This window comes from Numenius arquata, chromosome 4 (assembly GCF_964106895.1).
Source record: "Numenius arquata chromosome 4, bNumArq3.hap1.1, whole genome shotgun sequence".
NCBI classification, from domain to species: Eukaryota; Metazoa; Chordata; class Aves; order Charadriiformes; family Scolopacidae; genus Numenius; species Numenius arquata.
Window position 1 is genome coordinate 9,387,631 of NC_133579.1, and position 23,566 is coordinate 9,411,196.

Here is a 23,566-nt window from a genome sequence, read left to right on the forward strand (position 1 = left end):
AGTCCTTGTTTGATTTACATGGAATGCATCAGCGTGCTGTTTGAACTGGTTTCAAAGAAGTATTTGCATTCTTAAGACATCTTTAAGGATATCTGCCGTCTCCTGCCACTGTACCTCTTGTGTAATCAGCCTTTCTTCCTGGTCAAGATGCACACTTTGAGCACTAAGGCAGCTGTGGGCAGTGGGTCCAGTCTGTGTCCATATGTTTAACCATAGCTTACTCTTCAATGCCAGCTGGTTTCTGCATCAAGACAGGAGGGTTTTGTGATTAGTTATTTCCCTTCTGGTTGCTACATGCAACAGCTGGAAGAAAAAAACACACCAAGTACTCATTGAAGTACTATCTCTAGATTATTTCCAGTGGATCTCCCCTGTAGTTACAGCTGTTTGATAACAAAACAAAGTTTGTATTCTTCTTCCTCTGGGGGTTTAGGTGGCCCAGCTCCATTGGTCAAGCTGTAATATGGCAAGAGGTTTGCTTGAATGAGGAGTTTTAAAGCTTGAGTAGGTATAGAACTGGCTCAAGGAAAAGCTGGTTAGCTGCAAAGATCAGCGTTTCACTCATACATTGTTTTGGGCTCCAGGGATTTCACAGCTAAGCAAACTCACTTGCCAAAGAGCTTAGAGATGACCGCTACAGGCGGCAGGTCCTGTGCCCACGAGGCTGAGTCACTCACCGATGCCTGCCAGTAAGCGCTTGCCTGAGCGGTTCCAGAGACATATCATTTTGTAACCAAACAGTCCCATTAAACTGGCTCCCGGGATGAATGCGATCACCACTACAGCCTGAAGGAGTGTCACGGTTTTCCCTCAGTTACCATAACTGAAAAACTCATTTGAGAAACAGGAAGCCACGAGACAGACTCTTGTTGACAGGCTCAGCCGAGCCTACGCTGCTAACCTGAACAGGGCTCTGCGGTTCAGTAATCCTAGAGTGCAGAGCTGAAACCTGGAAGAGAGCATTACAAAAAGGAAATCGCTCACCAAAATTGGTATTTAGCTTCAGATCACTTAAAAGTCCCCATTGAAGGTGCCCGTGACCTAGTCTGGTGGGCTGACCCCAGCCAGCCACCGAGCCCCAACTGAGTTTCTCGCTCCCCTGCCCCACAGCAGGACGGGCAAGACAATCAGACAGGCAAAAAACAGGAAAATTCATGGGTTGGGATAAGAGACAGTTAATTAAGTGAAGAGGAAGAAAAAAAAGGCAACACAAAGGGAGTAACTCACCACCTCCCAGCAGCAGCCTGATGCCCAGCCAGTCTCTAAGCAGTAGCTACTTTGGAAAGACTCCCCCCCTGGATTATCGCTGAGCATGATGTCAAATAGCATGGAATTTTCCTTTGGTCACTTTGGGCCAGTAGCCCCAGCTGTGTCCCCTCTCAGTAAAGACTTTCTTCCCAGGATCTAATCTAAATCTCCCCTCTTTCAGTTTAAAGCCATCACCCCTCATCCTATTGCTCCACTCCCTGATAAAGAGTCCCTCCCCATCTCTCCCGTAGGCCCCCTTTAGGTACTGGAAGGGGCTATAAGATCTCCCTGGAGCCTTCTCTTTTCCAGGCTGAACAACCCCAACTCCCTCAGCCTGTCTTCATAGGAGAGGTGCTCCATCCCCCTGATCATTTTTGCGGCCCTCCTCTGGGCCCATTCCAACAGGTCCATGTCCTTCCTGTGCTAAGGACTCCAAATCTGGACGCAGCACTCCAGGTGGGGTCTCACCAGAGCAGAGGGGCAGAGGGGCAGAATCACCTCCGGCGACCTGCTGGTCACGCTTCTTTTGATGTAGCCCAGGATGCGGTTGGCTGTTGCAAGCACACATTGCCGGCTCATGTCCAGCTTCTCATCCACGAGCACTCCCAAGTCCTTCTCCTCAGGGCTGCTCTCCAGCCATTCTCTGCCCAACCTGTATTTGTGCCTGAAATTTCCCAGGTGCAGGACCCTGCACTTGCCTTGGCTGAACTTCTTAAGGTTTGCCTGGAACGACTTCATGAGGGTTTTGTCTTGCACAACTGGGCTGCTGTTCCATGTGTTAAAGCTGAAGGTATGAAAAATTAAGCATTTCTCATCCAAAGTACCCCAGATGTACCCTTTCAAAACATTTCAACCCTGTAGGCAGTGGGCTTATTTAGAAAGCCTACTTTAAACTCTATTTCCTACCTGGTCTTTGTTGTTGGTTGGAACCGACTTCAACAAGCCAAGCTTGTCTTAGGCCATCTTAAGAAGTACGTACACGTGCAGAGCTAAGGTTTCAGTCATTTATTTGGTTATTTCTGAATTCTTAAGAACATGGTTAAGGCGAGAGATAAGCATATTAGTTACAATTTGTATAACAAGTAATAAAAAGATTTGAGTATCTGTACACTACTTTAATACGTTTACTTACTGAACAATGACTCCGGCTACACTCAGCTCAGCTGGCATTCTTGTGTAAACAGTATTTACTAGAACAAAAAAAATAACTAGTACTAGCCATATTTCTAATACGCTATTTCAAGTCTACTCTTGCAAACAGAAAGCGGTAAAAATACTCATTTGTCTTAAACATACAAAGCCCAGCATTGTCCTAGGTAACAACACGTAACTTTGCAAGTGATATCTGGTTGCTTTAGTTGCAATGGCTTATAGTAGTAGTAAACTAAATAAAAGACCTACGAAAAGAAGTCATAATGCAATTGGAATTTCACATTTGTCAAGCATATAAGGCTACAAGTTTTACAGTTTGTGAATAAACAAGATATGTTGAACTGTAACATTCCCAGCCATTATAGATGCAAATGCTTGATGCAGCATATCTTCTCTTGGCCTCCAGAAAGGCCCGTGTGCAGAAGAAAGAAATCACTGAGTATAATAGCCCAAGTTGAGTGGAATCATCATTATGTGTATGTACAAACACGTACACGATGCAAGTTTAGACTTCAGGAACAGAGTGATCCATCAGGCTTTTCATAATGCTAGTTGCCATCCTAAAGAAAAGGAAAAGGCATTCAGTTTTGTGAGACAACTCTAGAAGACCACCAAAGCTTCTGATCACTCTAACTTTGTCATTGCTACTACTTTAATACCATTTAAAAGCTGGCCTTTTACTCCACTATTTTTGCCAACAGATGTGCCAAACTGCACACAGAGAAGAAAAGCCCGTGATACTAATAAAAAGACCGAGTAACTGAGCTCAGTTATCAACATCTTTCAGAAGGTGGGCACGTGCGCAGGGAGGGCAGGGGGAAAGGTGGCTCTTGGACAGAAAACCGGTTTGTAGGAAGAGAATCATAGAATGGTTAGAGTTGGAAGGGACCTTAAAGATCATCAAGTTCCACCTCCCACTAGAGCAGGTTGACTCAAACAAGAGCATTTCAAGGGTGTATGTGTGTTGGGGGGAAGACTCAATTATACCTGAAGCATTATTAATATCTAGCAACTTCAAAAACATTTTTGCAGGAGAGATTTAGCTGTAGAAAGCCACGGCTGCCAAAGGATTAGAAAGAAGCCAGCTATATCCTGCCAATAATTATGTTTACGTCACCAGAATTAGTTGCATTTTAGTTACAAGGGAGCAAGTACTTGTGTTATCCATGTACTTGAAAGTTCTCAGAAACTCAAGTTTAATTAAAGTTTAGAAAAGGGCTTTTCCAAGAGGCAAAAGGAGCATCACTAACAGATGAATAGTTTAAAAACGGAACCAAACCCCCACTGGCTTGACTAAAACATCATTAAGCACATTTTCAGACTCTCCCCACCCCCTCTCCTGCAGTCATGTGAAGTTTGTAATTAGGTCTTATCACAAGCACATTGTATTTAACCTATAAAAAAAAATAGTCACTGTTGACTTGATTATAATTAACACCGTGGCTGCTTTGTTTATTACCTCTTTATTATATATTCGTAAATACTGGAAGGCATGATGGTAATGGTCACTACATTTCCAGCTGTTGCCAAGATGTCTGCAATCTGGGGGTCCTGTTATTAAACAAGAAGTCACATGAGCACCATTACTCAAGCTGACTAATAAGGCAGCAGTTCAAGAGCTTTTTCTAGACACATTTCACACAGCTTAAGAGACCTACACACACAGCCCCTCGCTTGGGGTATTTAACCTTCAAGGCAAATCACTGACCCTGCAATACCACCTCATAGGCGTTTGGTTATCGGTATCTTGCACAAACTGACTAGAGAAGGAACACAGGTGTTATACACAAAATTCCTACTAGAACTGGACACAGGCTGGCAGGAGGAAGCTTATTCTTTGTTTTTGCAGCAAAGTTAAACTACAGATAAAAGCTGAGGGTCAGCCCCGCCAGGCAGAGGCAGGGAGGAAGAGAACGAGCTGCCCTGCCTACAGATACAAACTGCAAAGCAGCCTCAAAACATATACGTCTCCCCAGTCAAGTTGTTACCTCTCATGACTTACTTTATTTTATGAACATTAAACAATGTACTACAATCATTTTCCCTCTCCAAAACACAATTACTGTATGTACACAAAAAGCTCACAGCTATCCACGCCCACCACATATTACTTATTTTACCTTCAATCCGATTACATTCTGGCCATTAATTTCACAGATGTTGTGCTCTGTAAGAAGTCCGTTTCTCGCAGCAGAACTGTCTTTCACTATTGAGGTTATTTTCCCATTCTTGAATATGAAACCAACATGCCCTGTGCTGTCCTTGTGCATAGTAATAATCCGTTCAAAAGGCCTATAAGACATTTAAAATGCAAACCCATATTTTCAGTCTATTAAACCACAGAAGAACCACACACTATTTTCAGCATCTTCGACTTACAAAAAGTAATTGTACTCTAAGCAGCGACTCATACATCAACTACAATGGAACACAGTTGGGTTTAACTTCATTTTGTTAATATTGTTATATTAATATATACTTGTTTCTAAACCTTAAATGGTTCCCCTGGTAGAACAGGGGAACCATCTGGATTAACAATAATACAAAAAAATATCATACAACATCCACCCACCCACCACAACCACCACCGTGTATTACGTTTTCTCTACAAACTTTACAAGGCAGATAAAATAGCAGAGGCAGTTTTAACAACTGTAGGTAGACCACAGGATTCTGGAGTAAAAGCCTTCCCCAACAACATTTCTACTGCTTTACAGACAATAAACCTTTAAATTGTGTCTTAAAAAGCTAGTAAATCCAGGAAGGGCATGGGAAGTTCGGCAAAGAAGTGGGAGACAGGGCAGGGAATCTACTGCCACAGCACCGTGATTCAATACAGGAATAGAAGTAGCTTCCCTGATAGAAATACCATGTCCTCCACTGGGTCCAACTTGGTTCTTAAACAAGAATGAACATTGAAAAAGCTTCAAGACATGTAGGTAGTCATATCATGTATTATCTGTCTTCTCATAACCTGCAGACCTTATCTTGAATGTGACCTATTACTACTACATACAAATAGATACAAGCTCATTATTTAATAAAATTAAAAACCTGTATTGGTTCATCAAGCATACTTTCAGCAAAACTGGCATTAATTCATATGTAAACAGAGTTCACAAGAAAACTATCATGCTAAATAAAAATCATAGAATGGTTAGAGTTGGAAGGGACCTTGAAGATCGAGTTCCAACCCCCCGCCACAGGCAGGGACACGTCCCACTAGAGCAGGTTGCTCAAAGCTCCATCCAGCCTGGCCTTGAACATCTCCAGGAATGAGACATCCCCAAGTATATTCATTAATACAGTGAATATTTGGGTACCATCTTTTATTGCTTTTCCAATTAGCATAAGCAGAAGTCAAGTTATGTCCAAAAAAAAAAGCACAGAAGTCTTGAATTCAGAGTTTAAATCTGACTAATGCTATCACTCATTAGTTTACCTTGAAAAATGTCACACCTCATTACTCAGGCAAGCGTGCACTGGAATTTTACAGATTAACAACTGTTTTGACTGTTCCCCACAAAAGGGAACATTTCTGAGTATTTTACTATCAAAGTACATGGACAAACAGATTTTCTTATGCCTATAGTCCTGCTCAAGCAAGGGGAGGCCCCAATCCCACAGAATGACTCCAAAATGGATAATGAAAATCTGTATCCGCAATTGGCTTTACCTGTCCCGGATGATCATGGAAATCCTTTCTCCAGAAGCCTGTTTCAGAACCTTGTGCGCTTTATCAGAACTCCATCCTGCACAGTTTTCACCATTGATCTGCAGAACTTGGTCCCCAAACCGCAGACCAGCAAGGGATGCTGGAGAATTTGCCTGAACTAACTGGACAAATATACCCTGCAAAAGAGAAAAAAGGGAAGAAAAATAAAAATGAGGAAAAAAAGAGGACGTTCTTCCTTAAAGATGAAGACCAGTGACAGAACACACAGCCCTTTAAAAGTTTCCCATTCTCTATTTAATACCAACCAAACAGACAGAAGGACTTGCTAATTACCTTTCCTTAAGAGGCATTTTTGAAATTTCAGTCTTTTTCTAGATGTCTTTAAGAGACTGAGAGATAATTAATGCTAGAATAAAGTTTGGAAATGGACAAATCTGCTCTGTCTAGATCCTTAGACATTAAAAACAGACACAAGCATAACATTAAGGCCTTACACAAAAGAGTAAGTACTATGCTGTTCTAACAGGAAATCTGAACTACTGGATCAACACAGACTAGTGGTAAATCTGCATATCTCCTTGTGCATTCGACTAATAATTCCTTTGCCAGACATCAGTCTACATATAGCTGGAGAAATAGATAAGCGATGCCAGGAACTCTATGGCAGATTTTTCCTTCTTTCACAACCCCATTAGTTTTCAACTTTTTATCAATTATGACTTGCTAGTACCTCAGGTAAAAAAAACCCAAGGTTTTAAACTATTTCTAGTCAAAGTACCACTAAAAAACAAGTAAATCTTATCAAGGCAAACTGTAGATAATACCCGGGGGGGGGGGGGGGGGGGGGGGGTGTTAAAAGAAAAAAAATACCCCGAGACACATAAAACCAAACCAAAACATGCTACTGTAAGAAAACCTCAGCATTTCCTGAGTTAGAACTACAGAAAGTACTTTAACCCTATATGAAGCCTCAAGTACAATTTTTTTTTTTTAAACATTCAGATTAAGTGGCCTTGCCATGAAAAAAAAAAAAGCAGGATTTTCCATATTGATAATCAAGAGATACTGAAACAGAAGCTCTAGAGCAGGTTTAAGGATATCCTTGCAGCTACGTTCATGTTAAGGGAACTCAAAAAAGCCTACTCCGAAATTACTCTTTACATATAGGTAAGAAGACACCCTCACTCTTTGCACTTTTCTCACAAGCAACACACCACAAGAATCTATAGAAGAGGAGCTACTTCTAAGGCATGGGCAGTGCTCTGCACACTGCTGAACTTTAAGCACTGCCAAGTGTTTCCACAAAGAGAGAGAGAAAAGTCTTGAACAAGTATCACAGCAGCTCTGCAAGGACAATTTCACACTCTGAAGTGGAAAAGAGTTTACAAATATTTTTCAGGTGTTATAAAACACATGAAAGTAAATCACCACTGTAAATTTAGATCATAGTCTGGACATCTGGAAGTCTAGTTACTGATCTAATGAAGGATTTTAAAATTTTGATAATGGATAAGCAAGACAGAAGACAGTTTTGTGACTATACACTAACTTCACTACTAATTTAATCCACCAGTAAGATACAGGCAAAAGCAAACTTCTGTACTTACATTGTCAACAGACTTCAGGCGGAGTCCAATTTTGCCATCTTGATCTTTACATAGAATTGTTTCGCGGATGCCTTGCTTAATTTCTGCTCTGCGAATTCCAATATCATTTCCAGTCACCGGAGCTACCATGTAATTAGTAGAAGGTCGTGTTACCAGTTGCTGATTAAAACAAAATAGCCAGACAACTTAGTTTCAACTTTTTCAAAATGGCTATATGTCAGTTTATATCAAGTGATATTAAAAAAAAAAAAAAAAAACAAACACAAAACACACACCCCACACAAAACCCACAACACACAAATTAAGTTCCAACACCAGCTCTTCCCCACCCCTCACTGGAAATATACTGCTCAGTTTAAGACCAAAGAAAAATAGACAGTCACTTAAAACAATTCATTTATCAGTCAAGTATGGTACTTAAGATAAATAGTAGTCTACTCTCTAGAATGTCAGATAAATACTTTTTCTAAGACACGCTTGACTGGTACCTACACCCTGTGGCTGAGCAGTGGCTGCCCCTGGCAGGTTCCTCTGCACCTCTTCCTCACTGAGGCTCAGGCCCATGTACTGAGAAAGTTCCGGATACAATCTGGGGTATAAGCCTATAGGAGGAAAACAAACCATAAAAACCCTGTCAATGCAATTGTTGGTTTAACAGAACGAACAGCTGCTTTCACATGTACAATTATTTCAACAAAACTTGCGCTACTGTAATATATCTAATTTGAAAGTTAGAACGGAAAACTCACTTTAATCAGGACTGTTATTCTTGCCCAGCTTAGAAAAGGAACCAGAGAAGCAGCACTTTTGAGATAAAGAGCTTACAGAGAATTGTTTCAGTTACTTCATTCATCCTTTACAGCACAAATGGCATTAGACACACGGTGATACGTTCCAAAACCAACACTGTGCTCCAATCCATGAAAACATGACCTCGCTCCAAAACTTTTGGGCCATTAGTGGGGAACTATTCTCTCTCCCACCCCCAAACCAGGTAAGATAGCTCTTGCAAGAGACATCCATGCAAAGGACAGTCCAGATCTCAGGCATGGTAAGGTTTCTGCAGAAGACAGCCTCTTGGCTGTAAGGTCCACAGTGCAATCTGCTTTAATAGTCTTCAGAAAAAAACAGCTGTCATTTTCTCAAAGCTTCAAAATGAAGTTGTTTTAGACATACTTCTCAACAAGACAAAACCACCACGGCCCTTCAAATATCTAGCAGGAGATTCCTCTACATCCGAGAGGAGTGGGGTGCAGGGAGCAGGAAGAAAAGAAGTTAAACTGACAGACTTGTCAGACCTTGAGTCAAACCATTCTGGAAATAAGCTTCATATTGCTCTTGACATTCCACAGATAATTAACCAGCAGGATTTAACAAGTGGCAGTTAAGAGAATTCTTAAGAGTCCACTTGCTGTTCTCACCAAATCAGCGGCGACAGAAAACGCTGCTCAGAAAGTCAGGTGGTGCAAGGGACAGCCTTGGAAGCAGGCAGGCTCCCCAGGTCTCAAAGCTTAGGTTTCTAGTGCTCATTTATGGTTATGTGCAAAAACCAGCTATTATAAGAATCCACATTTGACCAGAAATGGAAAGTAACTTTTCTGGGAAGGAACACAAAGGTCATGACAACATGAATTCCAGTATAACTGAGACTTTTTTTGCTCCTTAATACTTTCAGTGGTATATTTGCGTGCTGCTTCACATGAGAGCTGTCCTGACTGATCTTCTTTCCAGATTGATCTATCAGCTTGTAGTTTCATCAATATTGATTAATAAGCTTTTAATGAACATTTCTTCTATGGTTGTCTTTTGTTTGCATTTTCAAGTCCCTAGGATTAAACACAATTAGTGTTGCACAAGACTTCTGCAGCTACTTGATTTTTCTCTTTCGTTCTTCATCAAAAACCACAACACACGATGCATCTTTGCTGGCTGTATTACATTTTCATTCAAAAACAGACACCTCCAACTAGCAGAAAACATCCAAAAGTTCTTGATGTTGTATATTGTCCTGCCTCTGCCAGGAGAGAGGTATTCCCAGCAGGTTTGGCACATGCTATAGATGGTATAGGCCTCCCTTCCTTTGGGATATATTGATTGATCAATCACTCTGCAGCCATACACAGCTCCTGAGCAATTTACACACAAGCCGATGTCAAAATTATGTCATTTGGCCAGCAGGCACGGAAACTGCAGGGGAATTCAAAGTCTGGACAGCAGAATGAATGCTGCCAAGAAGAGACTGCTGAAGCAGACTCAAATCTGGTCTGGCGAGGTTAGGCCAGGTCAGGATCTATTCCAGAAAGGATCTATGAGAGGAAGCTCTCTGCTGAGCTACACAAACTCCCAACTTAAAAGTCATCTAAGACACACCAGCACCAAGAGGAGAAGTGGAGACAAAGTTACATCCCCCAAGCTTTAGCACCTTATCCACCTGCATTTTTGACAGCTGTTCCAGCACTGCTGCAGGTCATCCTGGTTAGAGGCTTTAGGCCTTTTAGGCCAAGCATAACCAGAGCTCTGACCTCAAACCTACCTGTGCACCTTTGTGGATGCACATGCACATAGGAGAAAGCAGAGGAGAGATGGGTACAAGTCATTCAGCTTTAGGTCTGATGATTTCCCACCAGACATTTGATCCCAAAATCTGCAGGAAGCTTTATGTTGATAGCATGACAAGATTAAGTTCCACTTTCCTAGGCACTTCTCTGTTCAGAGATTCATGTTTGTCTGTTCCTAAGCAAGCTCATACAGATAGGAAAGACACTCAGGCTCGGGCTGCCCCAAGAAAGCTTTTGTAAGCTTTAGAGCTTTCAAATATGCACATGATAAATAAGGACAACTAAGTGTTTGAGGCAAGAGTTAAAAAGAGTTCAAACTGCACCAGCAGCAAATCTTGTTACCCTATGGTCACTTGGAAAAGGTTGCGAAAAATTAAGAGAAGGGTTAGTGTTTGCCACAACTTCCTTTCATAAGCAAACACTGTGGGTTTTTTTTGACTCCTATAGTACTTTACCAAGGTGGGTGTTGGCATTTCCACAAAGGCATGGTCTCACCCTTTGTAAACAGGGTTACATATTTATAGGCATTTTTGACTGTACTGTTAACTTAATGATTTCATAGCTGCTTTCCACAACCTTAGGATACTACACAGAACATGAGCTTACCTCCATCATGAGCAATGGGAGCAGAAGCTTCAGACAAGATTGCTGGATTAGCTGGATTTGAAGAAAAGGCAGTCTGAGCCTGAAAGCAGAGAAACTCACGTAAGTCATCTTGCACGAGAACAAGAAACACACCTGTGAAATCTTTATTATGCAGACAGGAGACAATATTTCCCTTTTTTTTTGTACATGCTAGTTTCTATTAATCTTGAAGTTCTGAAGTCAATCTTTTTCTTTAAAATAGATAACTTCAATACAATATGCCGTAATAGTATCAAACTATTTTGGTAGACCAATTTATATCTTCCTAAGAGACCAGGCTATAGTAATAATGCAGAAAGGCTTTACTGTCAACCTGTTCTGGTTTTGTCATCAAGCACGTTAAAGAGCCTTAAAAGACATATTGAAGTTATAAAGCTTTGTCAGCCAAGTTTAAGTTTTAAGGTATGACCTTTGGCAGTGTTTTGTAATAACTTTTTTCAGCTGGATAGCAGTCATTTTTCTCTCTTCACCATTTACAGACATTATTCATGAGTTCTACCACAGTCCTTTATAGGTTGCAAGTTCCACACAATCCAATGCTATTTGTTTAACACCTTCCGAAAGAAATGGACTTTCTAAGATGATTTTTCTACGGGAGCTGCCACGATAGTGAACACACTAAGCAAATTTCTATATTGCTTACTGACTCACAAATAGAAGGAAACTGGCTTACTTTAATTGGTCTTCTTTCTCAATACCTCTGCTACTCCCTTTTTTAGCCTTGGTCACTAATCATGACCAGTGAAACAACACTGCCTTACAGAGCCCTGTTAAGTGTGATGGAAATAGCTATCCCAACAGCTTTCCTGAGTTTGAACGTCAGAAGTGGGGGGAGGGAGGGAAATTACTAAATGCGTAGTGAAACATTAAACTGAACAGGACACATAAATCATCTAACACAACGTGATGGTCAAACTACTTAATGTTTTTAAGGAAATCATGCTTAAAAATAGAAGACTTCGTAGTCCTGTACTCTCCAGGAAGTTGTTTTCAGAAAAAAAGTTTCAGAGCAAGAATGACTCATTTTTTCAGTATCAGATGTATTTAGAATAATACAACTCCAACTCAAATGCTGGACAAAAAAAACAGGTTAGAATATTTAATGTAACAAGTCCATTTGTTTCAACCACCAGTCATTTTAATCTCACTTTACTCACTTCTTGTGGGAAAGACTTTGTTTTTCAGTACTTTCCCTTTTTCTCCTAAGAGTACTCTCAGATGTATTTAAAAAGACAGCATTTTTATAATGCAGTTTTTGGAAGAGGCAAATATTTTAACCTTTGCTATCAAAAATATCAGTGAAAATGGAATTGCTTACTCTTCAAACAATGGTATTTGGCAACAACAGCCTTTACTTTCCCTCTCATAACTATACTCAGTAGGCAGCCCATTACCCCCCCTGGAGCTCCTACTACAGTTGGTGAGTGAGATGCTGTCACATCACTGCTGAAGGGCAACTTTCCCCACCGACGATGGCAACAAGAACACCCAAGCCTCTCCACTGGGGATTTGTGACCAAATGCTTTTAACTCTACCTCCCTTCTCTCCCACCTCCATGCGAATTTTCTCATAGGCTGTCTTGCTTGATATCCCACTCATCAAGTGGCAGAACTTTGTGAAAACCTAATTTAAACTTTGAGTTTAACATCTTCAAGTACAATAGCAAGCATCTGTCCTGCATGAACTGATTTCTGGAAAACTGACCTGTGAGATCCTGTTTAATCACCAAGGATTAAACAAAATTTAGCAAAACAATTTGGTATGCTCCCTACAGAAACCCTGTAGGGTTTACTCTCATTACCACAACAGACTACAGGCGTAGTCACATGAACAAGGCACTTCAGCCCAAATCCATAAGCCCTGCTGAGCATATGGGCAGGACAACGCACAAGAAGAGTCCCTGCTCCATAAAATGACAGGACTTATATCTATGGTTCAAGGTTTACAGGACTCAGCACAGAGATGCCCTACTTCTCCTCACTGTTTCAGTCAGTAGTCACAAAAACTAAGTAGTAGAAAGACCACATTTAATATTTTTTAATTGCAATATATAAACTCTAGCAGTTAGTCATTAAAAGGCTGAGGGAATGAATTCTTAGCTCCAGGCTAGGTTTTGGTGGGTTCTTTTTTTTTTTTTTTTTTTTTCAGTTCAGCATTACCTGACTGTAGATAAAGGACTTTGGTAAGATAAGAATGAGGCAGGGTGGGGTGTGCAGGCACAGAGAAATCCCAACACAGCACCCACAGCTTCAAGATTTCCAGCCCACACAAACACAGCTGAGGCTGAGACACTCCACTGTGGGACAGCACAGGAGAGTAACGAGCTCTTCTGTGCTCTTTCTTTGATTGCTTCCCAGGGAGGACAAGACAGAAGCAGCAGTGTAACTCACTGCTGTTTAAACCGGAAGGAAATACAGATTAAGTTTAGGAAAGAAAAATGGAAGCTTGGTAAAATGCTGAAGAAAGCAAGGGAACTCCGCATAAAATACATTCGTGTCCAATTTCTCATGGAGTTTTATCCATTAAAGTGTTTTTCATTATTTAATTTCACAGATTATTTTTTTTTTTCATCCTTGTCCTGCCTAGTAACAAAGAGATGAATATTCTTACACACAAAGGATTTTAAGCAAATGTGATAACCTTGGAAGTATCGAGAGAACTGGTCACCACCACAAAATAGCCAGAGGACAGGTCTGTGATTCTAGATGATGTTAAGAGAGTCACTGCTCTTTTCTGTGCCCAACTGACCATGAAAACTTTCTGCCACAGGTCTGGACACCAGGAATGAGACACAGCAGGTTTATTAGTTCAGTCAATACCTATTCACAACGTCAGAACTGAAGTATGAGAAGAGACTGACTATGTTTGTCTACGTAAGACCCAGTATCTCTACTTAAAAAGAGCAAACATATCAACACATTAAAGACAAGTGAATATGTAAACCAAAATAAATATACCCAACAGTGATAAAATAAACATTAATCATATATCAAGCTACAAAGTAAATACTTTGTCTTTCCCCTTTTAGAGTATCACGATAAAACACAGACTCACACCTGTAATAAAAGTATCCCCTCCCCCAGATTAAAAATAATCACATCTATTATTGTCATCAAAACTCATCTTATTAAAGCCCCTCATACCTGAATAACTTTGTCCACCTTCAGATCTTCCAGGGAAGGATAGAGAGACATTTTGATGCAATCTCACTGGGTAGAAGAAAGACCAAAAAGAAGGGGGGGGGGGGGGGGGGGGGAGGAAGGAAAGTAAACAACAGGGTTAGTCATCACAGGTATTTATTTAGCTTTACAACTTTAAAAAAAAAGCAAAAAAGAAAAAGAAAGCAGACAAAGAGTTAAATAAGTGATCTGTGACCTGCAAGTCTTAGCACTGCAGATAAATTCCATTAAGACTACCCATTTAATCTACTATCAATAATAGCCTTTGTGTAATAGGCTTTATTTAATATACTTAGCTTTGTCAAAGTGTAGGTCTCAACAATGAGAAAGTCTATATAAAGAAAACCGTTTCACATGAAGTATTCCAAAGACAGACTTTAGGAGGCCAGGATGCAATGATGATGGGGTTAAGATGATGGTGGGTTAAGAGGAAAAAACTAATCACCCTCTTCCTACTCCTCCTCCCAACTGGGACAGCATTTTACATGCAACTGTAGAAGGTTTCACTCTGTTAACCGAAGTATCTGAACACTTCCATCAGTTCTGGTGTTCCAGTAAGAACACACTAAAGAGAACTAGCTTCCCGTGTCCACTTGCAACACATTAATTGCAGCAAGAGACCATAAAGCAGCCAGATTCAGTCAGCTATGAGTTTCAAAACACAGGGAGGCTTCAGGCTGGCTCTCATGTGATGTTGGGAAAGCCCTGTGACAACTTATCAGGAAGTAATAAAAAAAAAAAAAAAAAAGAGAAGAAAACAAGCCAAAACAAAACCCCCCACTTCACATGATCCTCTAAGGCACCACACTGACACCCAGCTCTGCTAGAGCCAGGCGCCTGAACCTTCAGGATTCAGGGATTTCAGGAAATCCCATTTTGGGGGAGCTCCTTCACTCACATTCGCATTAAAAGTCAGCTGAACTTTCTAAAACCATAATGAAACATTTCACACCAACACACGGGAATGTTTTAATGAGGGGGGAGAGGGACATAAACGGAAGACAACCAAACGTGACACAGTTTTGCAACTTATACAAGGCACAGTTAATGAGGCAGCTCTATTAAAAGCTTTCGGTTTCAGGATTCGTTTTCTCATCCAAAGAGCAAAGGTCCTTATTTGTGTAGCAACCCAGCAAAAATTCCAGATTAAAGGTGCCCACTGCATAAACCCTGGAGCTATTCCTTCTCTAAGTGCAGATATTAAGCTGATTTTTTTAAAAAACGCACACGCTGATGCCTAATGTGATACTGCAGTAACACAATAGACATCTCTTCATATTACACTAAGCTCTTCGACAGCTTTTGTACTTGTTCAGCAGAGTGCCCAGCAGCTCCAGTATCATGTCAAACCACAACTTCAAAAAAGCGTGCCCTAAATGCGACGGAGATCTAACTGCGAACACGTGGCCAGTTATGTTGTCATAACTAATTGCCACTAACATTTTTGACTAATTGCTGCAATGAAACCAAACACAGTTGAAGCCTGGAAGCTTTACAAATTAAACTGATTTTAAGTGTGTATCTTTAAAGTTTTGTTTTAACCCAGCGTTGACCCGAAACAGCCAAGTGCTTTCGGTCATCCAAAAAAAAAAAAAAAAAAAAAAAAAAGAAAAAAGAGTGGGCAATAGCAAATGCAAACCCCAGCCTGGCAAACCCCTGGCTCAAGTAAGCAGTGCCCAGATGCTGTATTCTGCTGCCAACACCAGTCCAGTCACACACAGCAGAGTCACCACGTACCTCACCGCTACAGCTGCCCGAGCACACCAAGGTGCCTCCGGTCCCAGTGCTGGCACATGTTCAAAGCCAGCACACAGGCAGGAAAAAAAAAATGAGGGCAGGCCAAGGACGCTGCATTCCCAGAGGAATCACCCTATTGCAGGGGGACGAGGAGCGCAGGAGCGGCGTTTTACAGACAGTGATCTGACATCTGCACTGCACAGGGTCTGCCAGGTCCCTCACCCCAGTGACCGACTTCCACACAACAAACCCCAGCGTGTTTATGCCTTGGCCAGCTTTAATTCTCCTCCACAGACCAGTCTTACTCCACACGCGATTACTGGTGACATTTATCAAACCGGCAGCCTCAACCTTCCCCTGGTTTACAAAGAGGAGCGTAGCGCTTTTTGTAGGAAAGTATCAGTAAAGCTAGAAATAGCACAGGAAGGACATGGACCTGTTGGAATGGGTCCAGGGGAACGCCTCTGCTATGAGGACAGGCTGAGAGAGTTGGGGTTGTTCAGCCTGGAGGAGAGAAGGCTCCAGGGAGACCTTATAGCAGCCTTCCAGTACCTAAAGGGGCTACAGGAGAGATGGGGAAGGACTCTTTATCAGGGAGTGGAGCCATAGGACGAGGGGTAATGGTTTTAAACTGAAAGAGGGGAGATTTAGATTAGGTCTTGGAAAGAAATTCTTTCCTGTGAGGGTGGTGAGGCACTGGAACAGGTTGCCCAGGGAAGTTGTGGATGCCCCATCCGTGGAGGTGTTCAAGGTCAGGCTGGATGGGGTGTTGAGCAACCTGCTCTAGTGGGAGGTGTCCCTGCCCATGGCAGGGGGGTTGGAGCTCAATGACCTTTAAGGTCCCTTCCAACTCTAACCATTCCATGATTCTCTATTAGCTCTCAGATCACATATGACAACACTCCAGTAGGTTATCCTGCCTCTTTGCAACCCGTCCGGCCACTTCCCCTCCCCAGCCAAGGGCTCACAAACCCAAGCATTTGTCACTGCTACCAAGGAGCTGCTGGGCTGGCTCCCTCATCGTGATCTCACCAGTTACTATTTTTGGTTTTCCAACTAAATAGCCAAAATAACTGTCACCACTGTAACTGCATTCAATAAGCTTCTAACTTTGCATATGGTATATTCCATTTCTGCACAGGCAATTGTAACACAAATACCCCTCTTTAGGTAATGCAAGATCCAGAAGAATACTGTATTTAGTTTAAAATATGATTTTTTTAATAACAATTGCCACTATCAGGGACCACCAATAATTGCAGGAAGAACTTGTCCACGACTTCTGTATAAACAAGAGTTTCAGCAGGCACTGTAACAGCTTCAGGAGTTGGGGAGTAGCTACCATGAAGCACAAGTCACTATAACCTCCTTTTCTCTCTTAAAACTCTACACCAACACCAGAGTAACTTTCCTTGATCATTTCCATATCCCTGTGTCTTGTGAGGAATGCAAGTGCTTAGGAAAGCAAAAGCGAAAACCAAAAGGAAGAGCACAGGGCAGGAGGGACAGCCATAACTCAGCAAGTGGCCCACAAAACCTGGCGGTGAAGACCTCTCCTGTTTCTCAATACCCTTGACTGGGAACTCAGACCACCAGTGTCCCAATACCCGTCAGCAGAGCCTGTCTGCCAAAGGGAAGTCCCGGGCCAGTGGCCACAGACCCGTGGAAAGGTGGCACTCGTGACACCCTGTGGCTGCCAGCAGGAAGTCTTGCTGGTGGGAGCGATCCCGGACTGCCCTGGGTGGCACAGTTCGGAGGAGACGGGCTTCCCAACACGCTCTCCAGGTCGGAAAGCGTTGAGCTGAAGGCAGTGAGGGACCCAGGTGAACCCCAGCTTTGGCCAGGCTGCAGTGACTGCTGTCTCTAAAAACACCAGCAGATACTGGGGAAGGGGGGGGGGAACAAACCCAAAACAAAAGGTACAGCCCACAAGTGTCTTCTGGCTGTGGGTCATGGAGAGACCTCAGCAGGCCACAAAGCCAGCACCTGTACTGAAATACTGGATGCCACTTCCAGAAGTCAGAAGCTTATGAACCCAAGAGTTCCACCTTTAAAGCAGATCCAGGCCAAAACGTCCCGGAGGTCAGGCCGAGGAACGGCGAACCGAGCGGCTGTTTTGCAAGACGCGTTCCCCACTAATAACTCAAGCGTTTCCCGTCTGATACCGATCTAATTAACCTCTGAGCAACTGCTCTTGCGGGGCATTTCGCTCGGGAACCTGCTGCCTCCATTTCAGACCCGAAGCAGGGCTGGCTGGCCCGACCGGGCACGTCGCACCCCCCCCCTCACCCCTGCAGCAGCCGCGGTCGGCCGGTCTAAAAACAAGTTATAACCAATATCCGAGTCCCCTCACGGGGACCGGCCCAGGAGTCAAGGAGGACACCCCCCCCCCAACCCCCCCAGGCGCTGTTCCGCGACCCCGCCGCCCCAACGAGCCGTCAGAAGACACCCCCAAACCCACGACCCCGGGAGGATGTGGACACAGACGGACACACAGGCGTTAATTTACTCGCTGCCTTCTCCGGCCCAGGACGGAGGGGCCCCTCATGGAGCCACCGTCACCACCCCCCCTCCTCCCTCCCCGCCCCGGGCCGGCTCCAGGGAAGCGGTCGCCCCTCAACGCACCGCCCGCGGCAGGACACGGCTCCCCGGCGGCAGCGGGGACAAACACCGCCCTCGCCAGCGGCACAACGAAGCCGCCGCTTCCCCCAGGCTCTCCCCGCCGCCTCAGCACCAGCCTCCCCCCGGTTCCGCCATGCTCGCAGCCCACCCCCCTCCTTCCTCCTTCCCTCCGCCGAGGACAGGCCGCCGCCCCGGGCCCACACACAAAGGGCCGCGGGAGAGGGGGGCCGGCCAGCCGCCCCCAGCGCCTCCTTTACCTTCGGCCCAGGCGGCGGCTGCCGTTCGTCGGGGTCCTCAGCGCAGAGAGGGGCGGCGGCGGCAGCTCCCGTCGGTCCCGGCAGCGCCGCTATGAGGGGAGCGGGGGCGGCGGCGGAACTGGCCCGGCACCGCGCATGCTCCGCCGGCGGCGGGAGTGGGCCGGGCCCGGCGGGCGGGGAGGGGGCTCCGCGGGATCGGGAGCAGGGCCCGGATCGGGACCCTTCGCCGGCGGCTGTGGGGCGGTGGGGCGGGCAGCCGGGTGGCGGTGGCCCAGCTCCCTTAGAAACGGCCCCGCTCGCCACCGTGGCCGGCAACGCTTCCCACCGGCCGCCTGCGGTACTCGCCACTGGCGCCCTGCGTTATTGTACTGCCGTCGCGTCATGCCTTCGCCTTTCAGGGTTCGCAGCTGTCGCCTTCACGGAGAAAAAAAAAAAAAATGTATCATTTTCTATTAATTTTCCGACTTTTTTTCCCCCTCTGTAATAAAAAACCTGCCAGGTGCCTTGTCTCGGCTTTGGTTTGCCGTTTCCCGGGTGGGCTGTGCCACCCCAGAGCCAAGGTGGCCACGTCACCTGGCCCGTGGTCCAGCGCCTGCGTGGGCCTTCTGCCACCCGTACATCTCTGAAGCCCAGCACATCTCCTGGAGAAGCTCCCCTGGGGAAAGCACCATGCAAAGTTACAGCAGCGACAGGGAAATCCCAGAACAAGCTTGGAAAGAGGCTTTCGTACCATAATTATTCCGTATTTGCCTCATGTATAGCATGAACTTCTCTAGCATCAGTTTTCAGTCTCTGAAGTCCTTCTTCGCTAGGATTCCTTGCCGCCGCCTTTCCCTGTTGTCAAACCCTGTTCATCATCTAGGTAATTAAATGTACTGAGCGCCCTAAAGCCTCCCCTCAGCTAAGAAACCAGAGCGTTCAGTGAAGGAGTTTGTCAGTTCGCCAGCGCCAAGGAAGGAGGTCTGCTCCCACCTCCGGCCTTTCTCCTGTCCTCGGCCCGTCCCAGCACTTGTCACCTTCTTCCCTGGGACAGCTTAACCCACTGCGCCAGCAGAAATCAAATCCACCGAAAAACATGAGTGTTTTTTCTGTTGGGTTAGTGAGCCAAACCGGCAACGAAAGCACCAGCTCCAGCCAGAGCAGGGGAAGGGAGGGTGTGACTGGAAACAGGAGAAAGGAGGAGGAGGAAGGAGAAACAGGAATGAGGAAGGGGTGATTCCCTTCTGTCTGGCACTAACAGGCTGTTTCATCATTTGAGCTGCCTCTGCAATTACAACCCTAGCTAAGCTGAACAGAGACTTGTGTTGCAATATATATTTTCTGGTCCTCATAAGTTCCTTGATCCTCTCCAGCATCTTTGGTGAGGACCACAGGGGTGCGTAGGACTGGGGTAGCAGCCACCACAGCTGAATACAGAGGTACAGCCGCTCTCCGGCTGCTCAGAAGCTCCTCTTTCCGTATCCAACCATCAGCCAAGCCTGGCAGCTTCCTGCGTGCCAGCACCTGAACCATCAGCTACTGAGTCGCAGGGCTACAGATCATTAAATGTGTATGAAGTGCAATTTTGGGTTCAGGGTACGAGTTCACCAAATCCTGCGTTAGGTGCCTTCTGGGCCAGGAGTGAAGGAGGGAATCCAATTCTGGTGTAATAACAGCAGATGATTACTGCTTTTGTAGAGTTAAATTTTCAGCGTAGCTAAAAGTGATTTTTAACATAAATGCAGTGAAAGGCTTAGAACTTTGCATGCTCAGAATGAGGGTGTAACTCCTCATCCTGCAACAAGCTCAGTGTGGTGAAGCCCCGTACCCACCCTGGAGAATCAAGACTGCTGTAGTGTCCACATAGCGTGGAAATTGCTGGAGTGTGATTGACTGTTGTCCAGGTGGTCCTATTCTACTGGGCACCAGTGCTGACAGCTGAAGGGCAGTGTTGTCCTTTGGTTTGACGTTGAATACTCCTCTCATTGCGAAGACACTGCTATTTTCTCGAGAAAACCAGGTTGTTATTTGCTATTTTCTGCATTACTTTATCTCTTGTCGTGTTCTTTCATGATAGCCTGCTATCAAGGTGGCAGCCTTTGTCGGTGGATGTCAGATCTGCACTGTCAATGCATGCTTCCCGATTTTCCTCATGAGACTGCAGTGGGATTCCATTTTTCTGTACGATGATGTCCTAGCCCCGACACTTGGCTCCATATGGTCTATTACTTGTTGGGCATATTCTGTGTGCACTATTACCAATCTAAGAACAAGGAAAGTCTGGGCTATAGCCAGTAGCTCTGGCACCATGTCCACCTGGGGGACATCCACCTTGGTGACAAAAGTGAATCTCATCATCATCTCCAAACGTATCATGAAACACATTTTCAAGAAAGATTTTGAAGAACGGTATGAGGCTGCTGCTTCTTGCTTAAGAACAGTTTTTGGACAGAGAAAGATTAACTTCGTTGTAGCTTTCTCAAAGTTATTGTTCATTTAAATATAGGAACAAAACATAGTAAAGCAGAAAGGTAATTGCTGGAAAATGGCTATGTCTAATCTGTGCAACCAGGGCAGTTTGATATATCTCAGGGTCCTCATCCTTCAAACACACAAACCAAAGGCAAATCCAGCTACTGTTCTGGTCTTGATTCCTTCCTGGGGAAACACCAGAGTTTGGAAGGGGACGGCAGATGCCTCAGTCGCTCTGTGACATGAACTGAAGACCTGGGACAAAGAAGATACTTCCATGCCCCAGAGTTTGGAGGGGGGCAGCAGAAGGGCCTGGTTCTTTCTAAGAACTCCACTGAGACTGGGGAGCTCTAAGGAATCAGAGGTGAATCGCCCGAACAAATGGCTCTTCATTAGTTCCTGAGGCAAACAGATTAATCTGGAAACAGATTATCTCTTGTTTGAGCGAGGTGGAATGAATGGCCGAGTTATCAGTTTTTGCCTGTTGAAATTAGAACACCCATGGGCAATAGTGTGGTAATTTTCCATTGTCAATTTACTGTTTGTGGTTTTTTTTACTAGTCTCGTGCCAACTTTCAAAGAATAATAGAAGCCGCCTACTGATCGGTATCAGTCTCAGCTGTTGCAAAAATCAGAATAAAATAATACATGGTTCTTACCCAAAAATTCACATTTCTCCTTTGAAGCTGGAAAGAAGTTGTGCTTTTGTTCGTTAGGAAACTCTCCACCCATTCAACAATGAGACATTATTAATGGTTGCTCAAAACATGTACAAACTATGCAAGATAGCACCCTGTCAGTACTGGAAGTAGGATAATTGTATTAAAGTGGTTCTGTACCCGGGGTAGTTAAGAGGGAGTTAACGGGTCCTGCTCTAAGCCAGGTGCAAGGAGAGCCCTGACGTGTTGTTTGCATTTCTAGAACAAACCCGCCCCAAACCAGCTTGAGTAACTGTGTGCATTGCGCTGGACTGTGCCCATACGCCTCTAGACTTTGTAAACAATTTTTGGAGTTTGCATATAGAAACAAGAATTTCAGCGTCAAGCCCTGTCATACAGAAGAAATTACATTACAGGAGCTGCGCTCCAGTAAGATACTTAACATTAGAAACTGCTGGAATTAGAATTGCCTGGGTCACTTTGCTCTGATTCCCTGTTTGTGTATGTTTGATCCTGTCTCTTAAGGGCAATATACCATATTACTCTCTTTGTCCCCTCCTCAGCCCACGGGGTGGATGGTGCTCAGTGTGTGTATAATTTTCCCCTGTTCACTTGGCAGTTTCATGCCTGATTTCCTGTCTGCTATTCAAACTCCGCTCTAAAGATGGAAATGCTCGTGTTGTCACCGTCTTTTCTAAGTAACACTCTAGTGTCTGAGTGCTGTGCAAACAATTACTAATTTTCTATCATAATTCCCAGGATACAGACAGGGAATTCAGGCACTGGAGCTGAATATGCTCCTAATGCATTATTTTGAGCTCTCAGTTCTACAAACTTGTTTCTCGTGTTTGTGAGAACACAGAAGATTTTTTGTTAAATCACCGCCTTCCTGACTTCACTCACGGTTGCGTGCGCCCAACACTTCTGCAAATTAGACTCTAGGGCCCCTGTGGGGCAACTGGAAAATGAGGAAAACACAGGAACTGCTTGTGGAAAGCCTGGCGAGAGAACTTGTTTGTCACTGCAGGAGAGCTCCGTGGCAGAGGTGGGAACAACATCCAACTCTGCAGCCTCATCCAACTCAGCCCCTCCAGGGCCTGAGCAGCAAGATGTTCCTCTCACCTCCTCATTCATTAGACACCTTCCAGCCTTCACAGCAGACAAAGCAGAGGTCCTGCAGACAACAGGCTCCTTCATGCATGACCCTGAGTCAGTCCTAGGAGAGAGGAGGCAGGGAAGAGAGCCGAGGGAGGGGTGGATTTGGGCTCTACGTGGGCAGGCGGGAGGGGTGGCTGTGCTCTTCCTGTGCCTAATTCCACAAGTGGGACTTCACTGGAAAGGACTTAAATAGCCTGAACAGCTCTTTCCTATCTCTGATGTACACGTTTCAATGTTTAAAAATCTGTATTCTTGGTTTTCATGTTGTAAAGACTAGAAACAGAAGGTAAGCATGGTAGAAATAAGGCATATATTTCACAGTAGCAGTAATTTTTACCGTTTAACTGCTTCCCCAGGGAATCAGTGTTTTTTCTTTTCTCGCAGTGTCTCTAAATCAACACTTTATACATTCACATTAGATACTGTCTGGTTCAGGCTGAGGTTATGGTCTCTGATTGAGGTGGCATTCTGTGGTCTAGATGAAGCATGAAGAGGATTACAGACAGATCTCTCTGCCCTCAAAATACGTAAATAAAACAGCCTGGCAGAGCATACCTCTGTGTTCTGCCTTTACTGGGTCACAGTGGTACGCTGCAGTCAGCTGAAACTGAAAATGC

At 44.4% G+C, this 23,566-nt stretch overlaps 1 protein-coding gene across 4 annotated transcripts; it reads right to left on the bottom strand.

The window, feature by feature from the left end:
* Positions 1–2,239: 2,239 nt before the first annotated feature.
* Positions 2,240–18,778, bottom strand: SDCBP (syndecan binding protein). 4 transcript variants are annotated; one of them, XM_074146391.1, is made up of 9 exons: positions 18,682–18,778; positions 14,030–14,095; positions 10,848–10,926; positions 8,176–8,285; positions 7,684–7,842; positions 6,077–6,252; positions 4,521–4,692; positions 3,860–3,951; positions 2,240–2,960 (listed from the first exon to the last, which is right to left on the bottom strand). In XM_074146391.1, exons 2-9 carry the CDS (start codon positions 14,078–14,080, stop codon positions 2,906–2,908), a joined length of 894 nt encoding a protein of 297 aa, XP_074002492.1. In that variant the 5' UTR covers positions 14,081–14,095; positions 18,682–18,778; the 3' UTR covers positions 2,240–2,905. The 4 variants fall into 4 exon arrangements, with proteins under 4 accessions (XP_074002492.1, XP_074002494.1, XP_074002493.1 ...); XM_074146393.1 differs by lacking the exon at positions 18,682–18,778 and having other exon boundaries at positions 14,048–14,080; XM_074146392.1 differs by lacking the exon at positions 18,682–18,778 and having other exon boundaries at positions 8,191–8,285; positions 14,030–14,080.
* Between the last annotated feature and the right edge of the window lie 4,788 nt (positions 18,779–23,566).